This window comes from Hyperolius riggenbachi, chromosome 4 (assembly GCF_040937935.1).
Source record: "Hyperolius riggenbachi isolate aHypRig1 chromosome 4, aHypRig1.pri, whole genome shotgun sequence".
Lineage (NCBI taxonomy): Eukaryota > Metazoa > Chordata > Amphibia > Anura > Hyperoliidae > Hyperolius > Hyperolius riggenbachi.
Window position 1 is genome coordinate 64,939,630 of NC_090649.1, and position 20,632 is coordinate 64,960,261.

Sequence of the window (20,632 nt, forward strand, 5' to 3'; positions counted from 1 at the left end):
GTGGCAGTACAGAAATGCTATACAGTGGTGGGTGAGCGGTGTACCACTATTGTCAGCAGTGACACAGAGCACAATGCTATACAGTGGCGGGTGAGCGGTGTACTACTGTTCCCAGCAGACACAGAGTGGAAGTAAACACAATGCTATATAGTGTGGCTGAGCCGTGTACACAGAGTGGCATTAAACACAATGCTATATAGTCTGCTATATAGTCACCCCGAACAGGGTGATGTTCTGCAGAACCCGAACAGTGGCAAACACTGTTCGCCCAACACTACTGGGAGGGAACGCAGATTTTAGTACCTAAACACACGATACAACATGTTTTCCGGGGTCGGACTCTGAGGCACATACAGATGGTCCCGATCATCATCCTCATCATACAACTCTTCTCCTGAGTCTGACCCACCCACCACCTCTGCCACCCCAACATCCCCAGACACAGACCCCTCATCGTCCTCAACATTAACTTGGGATGCTGGCCTGAGCCAGACCTCCTCCTCCACATCAGGCCCCATCATCTCCTCAATGGCAGCCCTCATTAATCGCTCTGGCGACGGACTGATGGACACAACGTTCTCCTCCGGGGAGGGCTGCTGCTGACCACTGGCTGCTGGGGTGGATGTTATAGCTTGCGTGGGGCGTTGGCTGTTGCTGTTGTTGGGAGTGCTGCTCACAGCGGAGGTCTCTGGGGAACTCATGTTGAGCTCATATAGTGGTTGACGGTGAGTGGAGTATTACTGATCCCAGCAATATACACACTGACTGGCAGAGTACACAATGCTATATAGTGTGGCTGAGCGGTGTACACAGAGTGGCAGTAAACACAATGCTATATAGTCTGGCTGAGCGAGCGGTGTACTACTGTTCCCAGCAGAATCAGAGTGGCAGTAAACAATGGTATATAGTCTGGCTGAGCGGTGTACATAGAGTGTCAGTAAACAATGGTATATAGTCTGGCTGAGCGAGCGGTGTACTACTGTTCCCAGCAGAATCAGAGTGGCAGTAAACAATGGTATATAGTCTGGCTGAGCGGTGTACACAGAGTGTCAGTAAACAATGGTATATAGTGTGGCTGAGTGGTGTACACAGAGTGTCAGTAAACAATGGTATATAGTCTGGCTGAGCGGTGTACACAGAGTGGCAGTAAACACAATGCTATATACTCTGGCTGAGCGAGCGGTGTACTACTGTTCCCAGCAGACACAGAACAGTAAACAGAATGCTATATAGTGTGGCTGAGCGAGCGGTGTACCACTATTCCCAGCAGACACAGAACAGTGAACAGAATGCTATATAGTGTGGCTGAGCGAGCGGTGTACCACTATTCCCAGCAGACACAGAACAGTAAACAGAATGCTATATAGTGTGGCTGAGCGAGCGGTGTACCACTATTCCAAGCAGACACAGAACAGTGAACAGAATGCTATATAGTGTGGCTGAGCGAGCGGTGTACCACTATTCCCAGCAGACACAGAGTGGCAGTAAACAGAATGCTATATAGTGTGGCTGAGCGAGGTACACAGAGTGGCAGTAAACAGAATGCTATATAGTGTGGCTGAGCGAGCGGTGTACCACTATTCCCAGCAGACACAGAACAGTGAACAGAATGCTATATAGTGTGGCTGAGCGAGCGGTGTACCACTATTCCCAGCAGACACAGAACAGTGAACAGAATGCTATATAGTGTGGATGAGCGAGCGGTGTACCACTATTCCCAGCAGACACAGAACAGTAAACAGAATGCTATATAGTGTGGCTGAGCGAGCGGTGTACCACTATTCCCAGCAGACACAGAACAGTGAACAGAATGCTATATAGTGTGGCTGAGCGAGCGGTGTACCACTATTCCCAGCAGACACAGAACAGTGAACAGAATGCTATATAGTGTGGCTGAGCGAGCGGTGTACTACTGTTCCCAGCAGACACAGAACAGTACACAGAATGCTATATAGTGTGGCTGAACGAGCGGTGTACTACTGTTCCCAGCAGACACAGAACAGTACACAGAATGCTATATAGTGTGGCTGAACGAGCGGTGTACCACTATTCCAAGCAGACACAGAACAGTGAACAGAATGCTATATAGTGTGGCTGAGCGAGCGGTGTACCACTATTCCCAGCAGACACAGAGTGGCAGTAAACAGAATGCTATATAGTGTGGCTGAGCGAGGTACACAGAGTGGCAGTAAACAGAATGCTATATAGTGTGGCTGTGCAAGCGGTGTACTACTATTCCCAGCAGACACAGAGTGGCAGTAAACAGAATGCTATATAGTGTGGCTGAGCGAGGTACACAGAGTGGCAGTAAACAGAATGCTGAGCGAGCGGTGTACTACTATTCCCAGCAGCGACACACAATGACTGGGGGGGACCCTGGCTAGCGTGGCTGGAGCGCGAACTACCCTGCCTGCCTACCCAAAGCTAAACCCACAGACAAATGGCGGAGATATGACGTGGTTCGGGTATTTATTTACCCGAACCACGTGACAGTTCGGCCAATCAGAGCGCGTTCGGGTCCGAACCACGTGACCCGTTCGGCCAATCACAGCGCTAGCCGAACGTTCGGGGAACGTTCGGCCATGCGCTCTTAGTTCGGCCATATGGCCGAACGGTTTGGCCGAGCACCGTCAGGTGTTCGGCCGAACTCGAACATCACCCGAACAGGGTGATGTTCTGCAGAACCCGAACAGTGGCGAACACTGTTCGCCCAACACTACCTGCCGGTCCAGGCGTTGGTGGAGGGTGGATCCGGAAGGACTATGGCGAGGAGTTGGACTAAAGAACGTCCGCATGTCCGACATCACCCTGAGATCGCTGGAGCATCCTGTCCTTGCCTGCGTGGACTTGGGAGGAGGAGGGTTACTGCCAGTGGTACCTTGATTGTGTTGTGCAGCCACATCACCCATAAACGCATTGTAAAGCATCATCGACAGCTTGTTTTGCAAGTGCTGCATCCTTTCCGCCTTCTGTTGAGTTGTTAACAGGTCCGCCACTTTGTGCCTGTACCGAGGGTCTAGTAGCGTGGCCACCCAGTACAGGTCATTCGACTTGAGTTTTTTGATACGGGGGTCCCTCAACAGGCTGGACAACATGAAAGAGGACATCTGCACAAAGCTGGATGCAGACGTACTCTCCATCTCCTCTTGCTCTTCCTCAGTGACGGGACGCAACTCCTCTTCCTCCTCCCAGCCACGAACAATACCACGGGAACGTGGAGCAGCAGAAGCCCCCTGTGACGGATGCCGCGGTTGTTCTTCTTCCGCCGCCTCTTCCTCCTCCACAGAAACACCTTCCTCATCATCACCATCATCAGAGTCTGACTCCTCTCCTTCCCCACACAACTCCTCTTCTTCCTCCTCCCCCCTCTGTGCTGCCACAGGTGTTGTGGGAACATCAGGTTCGGGTGTAAATGGCTCCCACGACTCCTGCTGCCGTAACTCTACTCGTTCACGCTCCTCCACAGCTGTATCCACCACTCTATGCACGGCACGCTCCAGGAAGTAGGCATAGGGGATCAAGTCGCTGATGGTGCCCTCATCGCGACTCACCAGTTTGGTCACCTCCTCAAAGGGCTCCATGACCCTGCATGCATTTTGAATCAGTGTCCAGTTGTTGGGCCACAACCTCCCCATCCTCCCAGATTGTGTCCTTGTACTGTAATGATGCAGGTACTGGGTGACAGCTTTCTCCTGGTCTAGCAGGCGAGAGAACATCAGCAGGGTGGAATTCCAGCGAGTCGGGCTATCGCAAATCAGGTGTCTCACCGGCAAGTTGTTTCTATGCTGAATTTCCGCAAAGTGTGCCATGGCCTTGTAAGAGCGCCTGAAATGGCCACACAACTTCCTGGCCTGCTTCAGGACGTCCTCTAAGCCTGGGTACTTGGACACATATCTTTGCACGACCAGATTCAGCACATGTGCCATGCAGGGTATGTGTGTCAGCTTTCCCAAATTCAACGCAGCAATGAGATTGCTGCCGTTGTCACACACCACGTTGCCGATCTCAAGCTTGTGCGGGGTCAGCCATTGCTCCACCTGTTTGTTAAGACCAGCCAGGAGAGCTGCTCCAGTGTGACTCTCCGCTTTCAGGCAAGACATGTCTAACACTGCGAGACAACGTCGTACCTGGCATGCAGCATAGGCCCTGGGGTGCTGGGGCTGTGTAGCTGGAGAGGAGATCGCGGCACCAGCCAAGGAGGAGGAGGAGGATGACGACAGCAAAGCGGTGGAGAGGAGGTGGCTGGAGGCCTGCCTGCAAGCCGTGGAGGTGTGACAAGTTGGTCCGCTGCGCAGCCACGTACTCCCTGCTTGCTGCCATCGGTCACCAGGTTGATCCAATGGGCTGTGTATGTAATGTAGTGGCCCTGCCCGTGCTTGGCAGACCAGGCATCCGTGGTCAGGTGGACCTTTGACCCAACGCTGTGTGCCAGAGATGACACCACTTGCCTCTCAACTGCACGGTACAGTTTGGGTATGGCCTTTTGCGAAAAATAATTGCGGCCTGGTATCTTCCACTGCGGTGTACCAATGGCCACAAACTTACGGAAAGCCTCCGACACCACCAGCTTGTATGGTAATAGCTGGCGAGATAATAGTTCCGCCACGCTAGCTGTCAGATGCTGGGCAAGAGGGTGACTGGCAGACGTTTGCTTCTTACGCTCAAATACTTCCTTCACGGACACCTGGCTACTGCTGTGGGCAGAGGAGAAGGAACCGCTGAAGGGAAGAGGCGGTGTGGAGGAGGGTGGCTGTGAAGGTGCAAGGGAGAAAGTGGATAAGGATGCGGCACCTGAAGAAGGAAGAGGAGAAGGAGGGTGGCTTGTCTTTTGAGGGGTGCTGCTTTTCCTCAGCTGTTCTTGCCATAGCTTTTTGTGCCTTCTCGCCAGGTGCCTTCGTAAGGCAGTTGTCCCTACGTGAGAGTTGGCCTTTCCACGGCTCAATTTTTGCTGGCAGAGACAACAGATGGCTTTGCTCCGATCTGAGACAAAAAATTTCCAAAATGCTGAGCCCCCCTGGGGTGATGGCACTACGGTGGCATCAGCAGCTGACGTTGAAGGGCATGGTGGCTGGCTGGCCATAGCTGGCGATACATGGCGCCGGACACTGCCCCCAGCTGTTTCTGAGAACGAGCTCCCTCTGCTTCTATCATGGAGTCGTCTCCTACTACTCCTCTCTGACTCCTGCTCTGAACTGTCCCCTTGGTCATCTCCTCTACCAGGAACATACGTGGTATCCATATAATCGTCATCATAATCCTCCTGGCCAGCTGCACTTTCCTCAGACACTTCCTCAACTGCACCAACTTCAGGTGGTCCATCACCCCCATCCACACACGTTACGTCCATTCTATCGCCACCTAACTCAGACGTATGAGGTGGTGTACCTGCGCCTTCTTGTTGTTGTTGCAGTAGTGGCTGGGAATCAGTGATTTCACCACCACCAAATAACTCCTGCGAAGTGTCAAATGCAGCGGATGTGGTGCTTGTTGTAGCGCTGGTCGCTGCGGGAGATGAGGTGTTCTGTGTTAAATACTCAAGCACCTCCTCACGATTTTGGGAAGTGATGGCACGTGCCTTCTTCTGAGCACTGTACTTTGGGCCAGGTCCGCACGAAATCACAGCAACACCACCTCGCACAGCCACAGACCTGCCGGTGCCTGGTGGCCTTCCTCTGGGTCTGCCTCTACCTCTTCCTCTACCTGGTTTGTCCATTTTGTCCATCTCGGGGGGATGCTAGGTATATGCAGTGAGGTGGGTTCTCACTCAACACAACAGGTAGTAAGATGCAGTGAGCTGGGTTCACTGAACAGTAAAGGTACTTAAGATGCAGTGAGGTGGGTTCTCACTCAACACAACAGGTAGTAAGATGCAGTGAGCTGGGTTCACTGAACAGTAAAGGTACTTAAGATGCAGTGAGGTGGGTTCTCACTCAACACAACAGGTAGTAAGATGCAGTGAGCTGGATTCACTGAACAGTAAAGGTACTTAAGATGCAGTGAGGTGGGTTCTCACTCAACACAACAGGTACTAAGATGCAGTGAGCTGGGTTCACTGGACAGTACTGAACAGTAAAGGTACTTAAGATGCAGTGAGGTGGGTTCTCACTCAACGCAACAGGTAGTAAGATGCAGTGAGCTGGGTTCACTGAACAGTAAAGGTACTTAAGATGCAGTGAGGTGGGTTCTCACTCAACACAACAGGTAGTAAGATGCAGTGAGGTGGCCAGGTGGGTTCAATCAACACAACAGGTAGTTAGATGCAGTGAGCTGGGTTCACTCAACACAAAGCTAGGTATATGCAGTGATGAGGTGGGTTAAGTAAACACAACAGGTACTGGGGTATATGCAGTACTGGGTAGTACAATGTGCAGCTCCCTGTCACACACACAGGTAGTCACTGAATGTGCTGGGCTGCTGGCAGTGGCACACACACTATCAATTAGCAAGGCTGTGCATGCAACAAAAGTGTCAGTTTGACACACAGAAAAAAAATATGTACAGGATGAGCTCTGAAAAGAGCTGTTGCTGTTGATGGGTGCTTTAAAAGCAATAACAATCAGCCAGGAGCAAGATAAGCAGCCAAGAGCCTAACTAATCTGTCCCTAGAAGAACAAGTCTGCAGCAGCTGTCCCTAGTATGACTCAATAGCAGGCACACGAGTGAGTGTAATGGCCGGCGAGCCTGCCTTATATAAGGGGGGGTGGGGCTCCAGGGCTTAGTGTAGCCTGAATGGCTACAATGTGCCTGCTGACTGTGATGCAGAGGGTCAAAGTTTACCCTCATAGTGCATTATGGGGCGAATCGAACTTCCGCAAAAGCGAACCCCCTCAGTTCGCCTGGAACCGTTCGCCGGCGAACCGTTCGCTACATCTCTACACGCAGAGAGAATCTGATTATTGGTGATCTGCAGTATCACCAAGAATACAGATATATACCAGATTATTGATGATCTGCAGAATCACCAATAATACAAGTATAACTAACCTCTGGACACCTATATAGTTTGAGTGGTTGGTGCAACAGTAATGACTTTGAGTGGGACCACCCGAGGAGCAGGTGGTCCTTGGCAGTATGAGAAATACCTCCCACTGGGAAGTGCGAAGACCTTCTAACAGCCTGAGACTTCCAAAGGGGAGGAGCCCCAGGCTGAATAGCAGGAAGGCTCTGTGGTAAAGTGACACCTAGAAGGTGGGTGTCACAAGCAGGACTGGAGACTAATCTCTCAATGGAGAGGGATAGCTCGCAAGGTCGGGCAGGCTAGGTCGGCAACACACGGCAGATAAGGTACAGAGACAGAAGGCTGATTCGGTAACACAGTATCCCTAGTCTTGGGTGTGAGGTCCGTGGTCTCAACACCCTGGAACTAGTCTGAAGTATAGCACAAAAGTAACACAGTATCCCTAGTCTTGGGTGTGAGGTCCGTGGTCTCAACACCCTGGAACTAGTCTGAAGTATAACACAATAGTAACACAGTAGTAATCTGGCTCAGTGTGAATTCCCAAGTCCTCCTGGTTCAAACACACTGTGGGATCTGACTATGGTCTGAGTGCTTTTGCGTAAGTGTTCGCAACGGCAGACAACTAGAGACTGACCAGCAATAACTATATATAGAGCGGCGCTCCCTGGTGCCACCCAACGCTGATCAACCAATAGCCGCTCGCTCTGAGATCAGCTGACCAACCTGGTCAGCTGATCCCTCTCCGTTTGTCATAAAGGTTCCACCTCTCAGCGCACGCGCGCATATTCCTCAATCTGTGTGCACTAGAAGGCCCAGCCACATCAGATGCATGCCACCGCGTGTAAACCTCAGAGCTGGGCGCGGAACCAGCCGCCTCGCTGCCAGTCCGCGCGGCGGCTTTTCCGCAATCTCTTACAATTGTTTTACTTTTTTCCTTTTCCAGTTGTCTAAGACATATGGCCCAGTGCTCGGCATACAACTAGCATTGGAGAAGATGGTGGTCTTGTGCGGATACGACGCTGTGAAAGATGCCCTAATCAATCACGCCGAGGAGTTTTCAGAGAGGCCATTTTTCCCAATGTTTTCAAAAACTGCAAGAGAAAATGGTAATTATTCATGGATTCTATGAAGCAATTAAAACCGTGACCAAGAATTAAACACCATCCCAATCAGTAGCTGATACCCCCTTTCCCATGATAAATCTATTCCTTTGCTCAAACTGCTCATCAGGGGACTCTGTATGGCTGATATTGTGGTAAGACCCCTCCCACAGTGTGATGTCAGCGCCTCACAGCTCTGAGGTCCTGACATCACACTGTGGGAGTCTTGTTGCATTGTGGGAAATAACAGCTGTTTCCAACTGCCAAAAATGCAAGCAGCATCTCCTTCCAGTGACATCACCTGCCAGCAGTAAAAATGTCACCATGTGATAAATGTCAGAATGTAAATTAGGGAGAGGAAAGATTTTACAATGAGCAATCAATGACTAAGACACACAGGCCTCAATTCACGGAGCTTTATCAAACACTTTATCAAACGTTTGATAAACGTTTGATAATTTACCTCATGGCTAAAATCTAATTTTGAATTCACTAAGGTGTTATATATTTATTGCACGTTTTATCTGTAAAACATTCGATAAATATATAACACCTTAGTGAATTAAAAATTAGATTTTAGCCATGAGGTAAATTATTAAACGTTTATCAAACGTTTGATAAAGTGTTTGATAAATCTCTGTGAATTGAGAGGCCTAATTTGCAATTACGCATCGTGATTATAATGCAAAATTTGCAGATTACGCGTAAACAATTTTGCATGTAAATGTAATCACTATCCGTAATTACGCATAAAAGCGGCATTTATGTGTAATTTTGTTCGCAAACAGTTTTACGCATATGAACAGATTTTTCACATTATACTGGCTGATGAATGCCATTTTTTCCCTTAGCATATAAACTCCTTTTTCGCATTGAATTTTTTAACAAATAGCCGCATGGGTGCAGTATAGTGGCTGATGAGTGCAATTTATTCCTTTGCATACATGTGCATTATTCGCATTGAATATGTAACTGATAGCCGCACATGCGCAGAACACCTGCAAATAGATGCAAATATTTCTATGCACTGAACGTGAATTACATGTAATTGCGTAATTACTGATGTAATTACCATTCACAAACGTAGTATACTGTATGTAACGTTATCACAATTACACATTGTGTAAATTGCGTGAAATTTGGCATAATCATAATTGACCCATTATGAGCACCACTAATATGCAGATGATAAACAATTAAAAACAAAACAAAAAAAAACATGACAATTAGAACTGGAAAGTTGTATTGAAGATGAAAGTGATAGAAAATCCAGTGTTTTGGGACCAGAACAGTCCCTTTGTCAAGGTAATATGTACAAATATATGGACAACCCCCCCCCCCCCCCCCCCCCCCGAATAAATAAAGAAATAACCAACATGTGATCAAGAATCCCTAGAATATCCCAGATAGTTGTGCACAACCTGTATGTGCAAAAATAACCAAGACAAGATAAATAACATTTATATGTATCATGCTTTTCTCCTGGCACACTCAAAGTGCCAGAGCTGCAGCCACTAGGACACGCTCTGTAGGCAGTAGCAGTGTTAGGGGGTCTTGCCCAAGGTCTCCAACTGAATAGGTGCTGGCTTACTGAACAGGCAGAGCCGAGATTCAAACTCTGGTCTCCTGTGTCAGAGGCAGAGCCCTTAAAGAGTAACTGTCGGGCATAAAATCAAAAATCAATTCTTTATTTGTATCTGGTAAACAATTACAGCAATCCAAAAGTTAAAAATCACCCTTATTTTTCTTCTCGATAAAACATCATTCCCCAGTTTCCCTAGCTCTTATTTGATACATCTGCTGCACAAAGAAAGTTGCAGGGCATGCTGGGTTTTATTTTTTTCTCCTTCACTTTCTCCTATTTGGCTGAAGCCTCTTTCCCTCCTGTTTTCTCTTCCCACCACTCTGTTCCTCTCTGATTGGCCAATATTTCTCAATGCACCCTCTACCTACTGCAGAGCTGGGTGGGAGTGTCTGCAGACTGGGAGGGGAGAGTGCAATGATACATAGAAAAAGTAAGGGAGGAAATGATGTCAGAGTTGGCTTCAAGACAGACTCAGACAAAATGGAGAATCCTAAGAAGGATTTTTTCTTTTTTTACTATAGAAAAATCTGTAAAATCAAAATGTGGACAGTACAATACATGTGTTATGTAAGTAGAGCAAGTATTTATCTACTTATATACGTGGGCTTTTTTTCTGAAATTCTGAAATAGTATGGCTGACAGCTCCACTTTAAAGCAAACTGGAACCCAAGATCGGTTTTGCAATTAAATACATTACCTTTAAAAGAGGGAAGCCTCAGGATCCTATTGAAGCTTTCCTCGGTAGGCAGCAGCCAGGGATGGTCGTAGTCAGCCAACTTCGCTACGCTGGAACAACGCGTAGTTTTACGCAATTATGCTTCGCCAAACTATGGCTTCGAAATGAAATATTCGTTTCGTATGCATTTCGTAGACTACGTGTTAAAATACACATAGTGCGCGAAGCGTATTGTATGCGGATGCTTATGCCTGTATGCAGAAAATGTTACGCATTAATTACTCTTTAAGTGCTTATACTGGGAACTCTTCTATGCGTACATTCCCCTTTCCAATGCGTAAATTTGTAAGCATACAATCGCACGAAAATTAGACGCGAGTAACGCATTTGCAGTTCACTACGCAATACACATGTTAACTATGCATAGTGGGCATAAGCTACGCGTAGCAGTACTTCGCTACGTGTAAATTTGTAAGCGTAGTTTTGAAACTTCACCTATGAACTACGATGCGTAGATGCGAACTACTATGCGTAAATTCGCACTGGTGTAGCTTCTGCTCATGCTGAGCACAGCCCCCCGTTGCTGAGCGCGGCCCCTCTCCACATCAGGGCTGCGCAGTCATGACCGGGCAAGAGGCAGGTGAGCACGACCGCAGTAGACCGCAGTGCTACTGCGCATGCATGGGTGGGCTCAAGTTTCATTGGAGTGGTGATTAGTGGCAATAACTGGAATTTTGGGCGTCTGGAATTTGCACCTTTAAATAGCGGGAGCAAAGCCACTAAGCATGGCTGCGACAATAAATGGAGTTTTGAGCGTTCGGAAATTGTGACTATAAATATTGGGAGAGAAGCTCTCACTGAATATAGATTATATTATAGCTTATATAGCTTCAATTTTCAGACACACAAAATTCCATCTATTTCCTTTATCACGGTCTTATGGCAGGGGGGATGTTGAGGATTAGGCAACACCGGAGAGGGGGGGAGGGGGCGCTACTAGAGGAGTATTAGGGTTAGGCAGTAGGCACCACCAGGATGATATTAGGATTGGGCACCACCAGGATGGTATTAGGGTTAGGCACCACCAGGGTGGTATGATGCAATATTTAGCCAGCCAGTATAAGTAGCCAAATTTTGGTGCCCCAGTGTAGGTTAGTCAGCCATAGGTGCCTCCTGTATAGGTCAGGCAACCATAGGTGCCTCCTGTATAGGTTATCCAGCCATAGGTGCCCTCAGTATAGGTTAGTTAGCTATAGGCGCCCCAGTATAGGTTAGCCAGCCTTAAGTGCCTCCGGTGCAGGTTAGTCAATCATAGTTGCCCCCAGTATATGTTATTCACCCATAGGTGCCCCTAGTGTAGGTTAGTCAGCCATAGGTGACCCTAGTATAGGTTAGTCATTCATAGGTGCCTCCTGTATAGATTAGTCAGCCATAGGTACCTCCAGTATAGGTTAGTCAGCCATAAGTGCCCCAGTATAGGTTAGTCAGCCATAAGTGCCCCAGTATAGGTTAGGTCAGCCATAGGTCTCCCCCCCTCCCCAGTCTATGGCAATATAGAGGAGGGGGAGCAGTGGCACACTCCTCCCTCTCCTCAGGTCCCCCCCCCATGCTCCCCCCTCCATTGCAAAGATGTGTGGTGGTGAGGAGTTTGCAATTACTCACCTTCCAGGCTCCAAGAGATGCTCACGAGCCGTCCGGCTGCTCTCTACATCACCACAAACAGGAAATAGTGTAACTACTATTTCTTGCCAGCGGCATGTAGAGAGCAGCCGGGCTGCGCATGTCGAACGCCTGGAGCCTGGAAGGTGTATATGCAAACTCCTCGCCTTCACACATCTCTTCAATGGAGGGAGAGCATGGAGGGGGAGCCGAGGAAAGGGAGGGAGGAGTCGATTCCTCTCACAGCGGCTAAGTCCCATTGTACCGCTGCTCCCCCATCCTTTATTCCGCCCCTCTCCCTGACAGCGCTCAGGGAGATTGTGCGCCCCCCCCCCCCGCACGTAGAAACGCCCTGTGGCCACCACCCGTATGTTTCTGGGCTTCACCCCCAGCTCAGCAACTGTAGACTGATAGGTGGATGTCAAGCTGGGGGCAGGACAGGTGACCAAAAACCTCTGGTCTTCAACGGAGAGGCTTAGGGTTTGCAACGGTAGCAAGGTATAACAGTAGTCGCTCTGACTTAATCCGGACTATAATGCATAGGTGCAGTAGTTCTGCACCTGCGTAGTACAGTCTGGATGGTGTCAGCGCAACCAGTGAGCCGCATGCTGGAGCGCAGGAGAAGCCGACCTGGCGAGGATGGCATCTGCACCGGAGGGAATGTGAGCCACCGGAGCTGCGCCGAGGGACAGATAGGCTGCCAGAGGCTGGAGGAAGCCCCAGGTAAGTGGATTTTTTATTTTTAATATGCTCAGACCTTCGCTTTAAGGTACTTTTCCTTTGTACCCCTCACCACAATTCAAGCATAACAAGTGGTAATTGTTATCCTCTGAGGACTTCAATCAATCTTGCTTTTCTTATCGAGCAGCATCTGACATTCCCACAGGAAGACAGCAGTGCAAATCCTGCGATGTGATAAAAAAAATAGTAAGAATGCTGTACATGCAATGGACAAAACTCTCTGCACTGCAAATTACAGTATGTTAAGCAGCCTAGGGTGACCCAAACCACTAGGAATGTATAGGGTGATGAAAAAGACCGAAAAGCCCTCCCACTAAAAAGTAATGCTTGGAGTGATTTGCCTTCTTAAAACAAAAGAAAATTAGCAATAATTCAGCTATAAGTGAACATTTGTGGTTACCCACAATGCACCACTACTGAATATGAAAATTATCTATTTTTGCCCCTGTAAGCTAAGCTCACATCCAGAATCGCTGTTGTATAGCAAGCCTATAGCTAAATCCCATGAGTACCAAGATGAAAAACTAGAATATTTTAGTCATAGCACTGACAAAATACTACATAAACTATTGAAGTGTTCCTGGAAGCAGAAATACAGTATTTTACAATGACCGGTATATATGGCCATTATTTCCAGGTGTTATCTTTACTAACGGAGAGAACTGGAAGGTGATGAGAAGATTCTCCCTTTCCACACTACGAGATTATGGGGTTGGGAAAAGAACTATAGAAGAAAAGATCATTGAGGAAGCTGGCTGCTTAGTGAAAAATATTCAGTCCCATGGAGGTGAGTACTGACCATCAGTGATAATGGAACATGCCAGTATTCTTTTCACATTCATTTTCACAAAAATAATTTTAAAGTGAACCTCTAGACTAAAAATCTACTCAGCAGCACTGAAAAGGCTTAGGGCTTGATTCAGAAAAGAGTACTAACTGATAGCACAGCCGTTTTCGCATGAAAATTTACGTTTGCGCGTGAAAACGTTATCGTTTTGCGTGAAAATTTGCGATCGCGCGAAAACGCAAACATTTGTGCGAAAACGGCCGTGCTATCAGTTAGCACTCTTTTCTGAATCAAGCCCTTAGTGTTTCTTTAACAGTTTCACAGCATCAGAACTTTGTTTTTCTTACATAAGCCTTATTTTTAGCTGCACAAAAGCTAAGCTCCACCCCATCAAAGAAAACTGCCCGGGCATTTTTACCCTGATGCTGTGCAAAGCATGGTCGGATTTCCTATGTTGTTGTTCATGTTGCCTAGCAACTGGGAGGGGTGATCAGCACACAGGACAGTTGGAACTGTGTCTCATGCTCCCTGTCACCTCCTTTCAACCAAAAAGATGGCTGCCCCCATGAAATCAAACATTTGCCTATTCTTTTAAAACAGGGTAGGTAAGAGATTATATTACCTATCTATTTTAATTAACATAACTTATGTAACTTAATGACAGTATGTTTGTTTAGGCTGAAGTTCCTCTTTAAGGTGCCACTGAAGAAAAAAAACAAACAAACAAAAAAAACTTACGATATAATGAATTGTATGTGCAGTACGGATAATTAATCTCATCTCACTAATATTATAAATTTGAAAGTTTGGATGCATGGATGTTTGTTACTTGATCACGCAACAATGGCAGATTTGAATGAAATTTGGCACACATGTAGTACATTACCTGGAATAATATATAGGATACTTTTTATCCCCATAACCAAAAAGTGGGCGGAGACAAATACAGATTTTACTAGGAAAATGTAAACAGCAGCCATTCTTAAGGCCCATACAGACGTCGGATTTTTCCGAACGACGGGTCTTTTGAACGTCCCGTCGTTCAGTCGTCCGCACGCCAAATCAGGCGTGTGTACAGACTGTCGTTCGTGTGATAAGACTGAGTTTGAGCGATCCGCCGGGTTTGAGAACCTTTAATGGCAGGGTTCTCAAACTTTGCACAGTTGGTCACTGGGTGACTGGGATTACTATTCAAAAAATAGCACTGTGGCCAACTAGACAAATACAAGACAAGACAAATAACATTTATATTGCGCTTTTCTCCTTGCGGACTCAAAGCGCCAGAGCAGAGCAGCAGCCACTAGGGCGCGCTCTATAGGCAGTAGCAGTGTAAGGGAGACTTGCCAAAGATCTCCTACTGAATAGGTGCTGGCTTACTGAACAGGCAGAGCCGAGATTCGAACCCTGGTCTCCTGTGTAGTTGGAGAGCTCAAAGAAGCTCTTTTGCATAGATAACAAGTTTCTTAACACTTCCTGTACTGGAAATAATATGAGAGTCATATCTTTGCTACTAATGTTCTATTTCTTAGCTAATCTGAAGTGAAAATAAACTTATAATGAATTGATTGTGTAGTACAGCCTGTACTACACAATCAATTCATTATAAGTTTATTTTCACTTCAGATTCTCTTAAATTACTAGCCGACCTCTACATGCCAATTGGCGTGAGCGCAGCGGCAGCCCCAGGACCACCCCATGCGCATATCCGCTTGGAAAGCTCCGCCTTTAATCTCCCAGCAGCGATTGCCACTCAGAGAATGTTAGACAGCGAAACCGCCATCTAATTAGGCTATACAGCGCTGCGATCTAAGGCAGAGCCGTACTGAGGACAGACGTGTGACACAACTGTCCCCCTGGGACACAGGAGAGCGATCGGCTCTCATAGGCTGAAGCCTATGACAGCCGATAGCTGTCATTGGCTGACTGGGGGCAGGGAGGGAGTTAGGTAAAAATAAATAAATAAATAGGTACATTTAAAAAAAAAAAAACAAATATTTATAAAATAAATAAATTAATAAACACTGGGAGAGCGATGAGACCCCACCAACAGAGAAAAGAGGGGGTGGGGGGGGGGGAAATCACTTGTGTGCTGAGTTGTGCAGCCCTGCAGCAAGGACTTAAAGATGCAGTGGCCTATTTACAGAAAAATGGCCTGGTCTTCACGGGGGTTTAACACTGCCTCGAGAGGTTAAATTTGATTTTCAAGTGAAAATTCCATTGAAAATAAGTTTTGTTAAGTTTCAAGTTTTTTTGCATTTAGCGCAAATTTTGGCGGAAAAAAATATTGATTTTTCATGTTTTTGAAAATAGCTGTGCTAAAAATATTGTTTTTCCACATTTCGTGCTTTCGCTGCAAAAATATTAATTTGTGAAAAAAGCAAAAATACAACCTAATTTGTGGATACTATACAAATGGAATGACTTTTATTTCCATTGGTTTTAAACATGTTGCATTGGCGACACACATTTTTTTTCTTTCACACTGTATGTGGTTCAATTCCAGGGAAACCGTTCAATAATCACACCATACTAAATGCAGCTGTCGCCAACATCATTGTAGCCATATTACTGAGCCGCAGATTTGAGTACGACGACCCCATTTTGCAGAAGCTGATGACTTTGGCCAATGAAAATGTAAAACTTCTGGGGTCCCCTTTAGTGAGGGTAAGTAAATTGCATACTTGGATCTAACTAAGCGCAAGCAAAAACTGGCCAAGTGCAGTGCCCATGGCCACTCCTGAGAGCTTATTGAGCGCTGGTTTAAACTTATAAAAGGAAAGTGGACCTGAACTCTTGCACAGAACAGAAGGAAAACAGAGAGAAATCCAACCTGTATGTATTTAGATAAACAGAATATTAACAATATGTCTGCTTCCATGAAAGCAGGAAGTAGATACACTGCAGATTTATTGCAGGATTTTTATCAGCTGTAACAATGTTTTTTTCTTTAAAGGTTATGCTATTGCGTATCTTACAGAGCAGAAAAGAAGTTCTGAGTTCAAGTCCACTTTCATTAATGCTGATAATATGGATTAGCACTCATTGAGCTTGATTCACTTACCGGCACCAAGCCGGGTTAGTGAGCCCAAATAGATAGTGGGCGCAAACCACAGCGTTAGGTGGTTTGCACCCATAGGACCCCCACACAGTGCGCGCAGCGCGGCAGCATATGTTTAGTGCGCGATGCGATGAGTACGTTGCACCCGCTGCCCTTTAATCGGCGCACCGGGTGGCACTAATGCGGCGGCCACCCGATGCGCTGTTTTCGTCGCACTGGGTGCGCCGGTTAAAGGGTTAATCGTCGCATCGCGCACTAAATATAGGCTGCCACGCTGCGCGCCCTGTGTGGGGTCCTGTGCGCAAAGAAGCTTTGTGGGCTATTAGTGTCCGCAAAGCTACTTATGGGGCACAAAGTGGCTATTCACAGCTTTGTGAATCAAGCCCTTTGGGTTCTATTCACAATAGTTTTCTGCATGCGGAAATGCACTTGCGGTAGACTTTCGACAAAAATAAGACCATCCTTACATTCACAAAATTTTCTGCATGCAGAAAAATTGCAGTAAAAGTTCGCAAAAAGATCCAAATTCACAATGGAAAAGGGGCACATCATTTATTTATTTTAGTATTTATATAGCGCCGACATATTATGCAGTGCTGTACAGAGTATATTGTCTTGTCACTAACTTTCCCTCAGAGGGACTCACAATCTAGTCTCTACCATAGTCATATGTCAGTGTAGTGTATGTATCATAGTCTAGGGTTAATTTAGGTGGAAGCCAATTAACTTATCTGTATGCTTTTGGGATGTGGGAGGAAACCGGAGTGCCCAGAGGAAACCCACACAGATACGGTTAGAACATACAAACTCCTTGCAGATGTTGACCTGGCTGGGATTTGAACAGGGAATCCAGCGCTGCAAGGGCAAAGAGAGCGCTAACCACTACGTCACTGTTCTGCCCATTTCTGACATAACAACCGATTTTATATCACCTACAGGTACCAGGTGATATATTTTGCTTCCCATTGACCTAAATGGAGTCTGGAGCCTTGAGCACTGTGTTTGCTGGACTTTAAAACTTTTTTTTTGGTCAATTTTTTATTGCGACTTCTTTCCTGCATGTTTACCGCATGGTTTCCGCCATTTTACGTGTGTTTCCGCACTTTTTTTTCGAAATATACCTGCATGTGGAAAACATGCGGGAAAGTTCTAGTAAATACTGTATGGAAAAAATGTGGAAATTACCGCTGCCAATCTGATTGTGAATAGAGCCCATTGTACTTGATGCTTTTACTCTTTGCATCCACAGTATACCAAGGAGATTCTCACAAAGGCTTCAATTCATAAAGCATGCTGAAAACAGCAGACTTTCCCGACCACTTAGCAATGTGTCAATTCATAAAGGCTGTTAACGCATGAAAAGCTGACATTACCGGCCAGGGAGATAAATTACCGACTTGGCTGTAGTTACATCCAACACATGTCAGTAAATTGTCAACAAATGTCAATTCATAAAGCCTTCAACAAGTGGTAAGCCTGACGATAGTTACCGACACCTCTGGTGAGGTGTTAACAATGCAAAGTGCAGGAAGCCAAAGTCTGTGACAGTCATCTGTGGGAGTCATCTGTGCAGGCGGCGAATGTCTTAGTGAGTCATCTGTGTGAGTCATCTGTGCAGGCAGGGAATGTCCGTGTGAGTCATCTGTGTGAGTCATCTGTGCAGGCAGGGAAAGTCTGTGTGAGTCATCTGTGTGAGTCATCTGTGCAGGCAGGGAAAGTCTGAGTGAATCATCTGTGTGAGTCATCTGTGCAGGCAGGGAATGTCAGTGTGAGTAATCTGTGTGAGTCATCTGTGCAGGCAGGGAAAGTCTGTGTGAGTCATCTGTGTGAGTCATCTGTGCAGGCAGGAAAAGTCTGAGTGAGTCATCTGTGTGAGTCATCTGTGCAGGCAGGGAAAGTCTGAGTGAGTCATCTGTGTGAGTCATCTGTGCAGGCAGGGAATGTCCGTGTGAGTCATCTGTGTGAGTCATCTGTGCAGGCAGGGAAAGTCTGTGTGAGTCATCTGTGTGAGTCATCTGTGCATGCAGGGAAAGTCTGAGTGAGTCATCTGTGTGAGTCATCTGTGCAGGCAGGGAATGTCAGTGTGAGTAATCTGTGTGAGTCATCTGTGCAGGCAGGGAAAGTCTGTGTGAGTCATCTGTGTGAGTCATCTGTGCAGGCAGGAAAAGTCTGAGTGAGTCATCTGTGTGAGTCATCTGTGCAGGCAGGGAAAGTCTGAGTGAGTCATCTGTGTGAGTCATCTGTGCAGGCAGGGAATGTCTGTGTGAGTCATCTGTGTGAGTCATCTGTGCAGGCAGGGAAAGTCTGTGTGAGTCATCTGTGCAGGGCAAAAGAGCAATATCGCCACACTACTGACCTTCAACGGCAGCTGGGGAAATCTTTATGAATTAGCACACAGACCAGGAAAATACGGAGTGCGGTATTTTCCCGACAAGATGTTTTTTTATCGCACTGCTTTTTATGAATTGAGGCCAAAGTGTTATTGAAATTGGCAAAAGATAGGAATAACATTTTAAATTGTTATTATTATAATTATAATTATTATTAATGTATATAGCGCCAGCATCTTCCGTGGTGCTGTAAAAACAGAATACAAGGTATAACAGTACAATATAAACAATACAACAAAGAACAGTACAAGACAGTGGTGGATTACAGTTTATGCAGTGAACAAATCAATTACAGATTATTGCATAATGGTGGAAGATAGGCGCACACATTCACAGCATTAAAGTGGGAGTGTCACCATAAAAATCCAGTTTCAACAGCAACTGGTCTGAGTGTATTAAGTGATAAAGATGCTAATCCTGCATTCAAAACTTTTTCTGTGGTTATGATTTGGAGTTATCACATACCTAAGTAGCACTGGCCCTTTAGTGGTCAGTGCCAAACATGCAACTGGCTGGGGGTTCTTTTTATCTATGATATATTCATCCTCTTCCATTTATTTCCCTGCCTAGATGCTTTTCTGAAACATGATCCTCTGCTCACTTGTGTTTACAAGCAAGGTTGAGGTGACTCAGCGATTGGAGGAGAAAAGAAAAAAAAGTAAAGGGCCGAAATGACATCAGAATTTAGCCTAAACTCTGGGCAAAAGTCATGGTTCCCACCAGGAACAGAAATTCTCTTCATTTACTATATACAATTCACTGAAATCAAAATGTGGACAGTACAATGCATGTGTTATGTAAGTAGATCAAGTATTTATCTACTTATATATGTGTTTTTTTCCCCCTGGCATAGTATGGCTAATCCTACTGCTTTAAGAGACAAAAGGGAAAGAGAGCCCTGGCCAATCGGCTTTATAGTTTTAAGCAGGGGTGCTCGGATACCCCTTTTTAAAATCAGAATTGATTCGGATCCGGATACCCAGATATCCGGATCTGAATCGGATATCCGAATCCGAACATTTTGGTATCTGAGCAAACTCGGATATCCGAACCCAATATCCGTCCGGATTCGGATATGCGGATAGAAAACCGGAAGTGACCTGAAAATGGCTTAAAATGCTTCCAAAAGTCTTTTCAAATGGCAAAAAACCCTTTCGGAGGTCTCTCTCTCTCTCTCTCTCTCTCTCTCTCTCTCTCTCTCTCTCTGCCTGGATGCCTTTGAAAGGAGTTTTTGCCATTGAAGGTGATTTTAGCTTCTGCTCGGATATCTAAATTAACTATCCACCCAGATTTGGGATTTCAGATGGGAAATAAGAGTTTGCTCGGATAGTCTATTTGGATTTTAAAAAATATCCGAATTGCTATTCAAAGTTCGGATAGTGGAAAAAGTTTGGATATCTGGGTAGTTCGGATGTCCGAAAAAAAAAGAGCACCACTGGTTTTAAGAGTTAAATTGAATGTGTAAGGGGAAAAAAGTGCCCCTATGGGGTACTTACCTTATCAGGGGGAAGCCTCTGCATCCTAATGAGGCTTCCTTCATCCTCTTGAGCCTCGGGGATCCAGCTTCCCCCAAAATCCCCCGATAAGCTGTGTGTAGGCGCAGTAGAGTGGACCTGTTTGGGCTCGGCTATTTCCGCATGAGCCCAATCAAAAAGCCGCAACTGCACCGGCACAGCAG

At 46.3% G+C, this 20,632-nt stretch overlaps 1 protein-coding gene across 1 annotated transcript in view; it reads left to right on the forward strand.

The window, feature by feature from the left end:
* The window catches only part of LOC137571255 (cytochrome P450 2K4-like), a 90,103-nt gene that overhangs the window by 15,284 nt on the left and 54,187 nt on the right, over nt 1–20,632 (forward strand). The window contains exons 2-4 of the mRNA XM_068280131.1: nt 7,902–8,064; nt 13,357–13,506; nt 16,010–16,170. Of these exons, the coding sequence (XP_068136232.1) occupies nt 7,902–8,064; nt 13,357–13,506; nt 16,010–16,170 (474 nt within the window). The remainder of the gene's footprint in view (nt 1–7,901; nt 8,065–13,356; nt 13,507–16,009; nt 16,171–20,632) is intronic.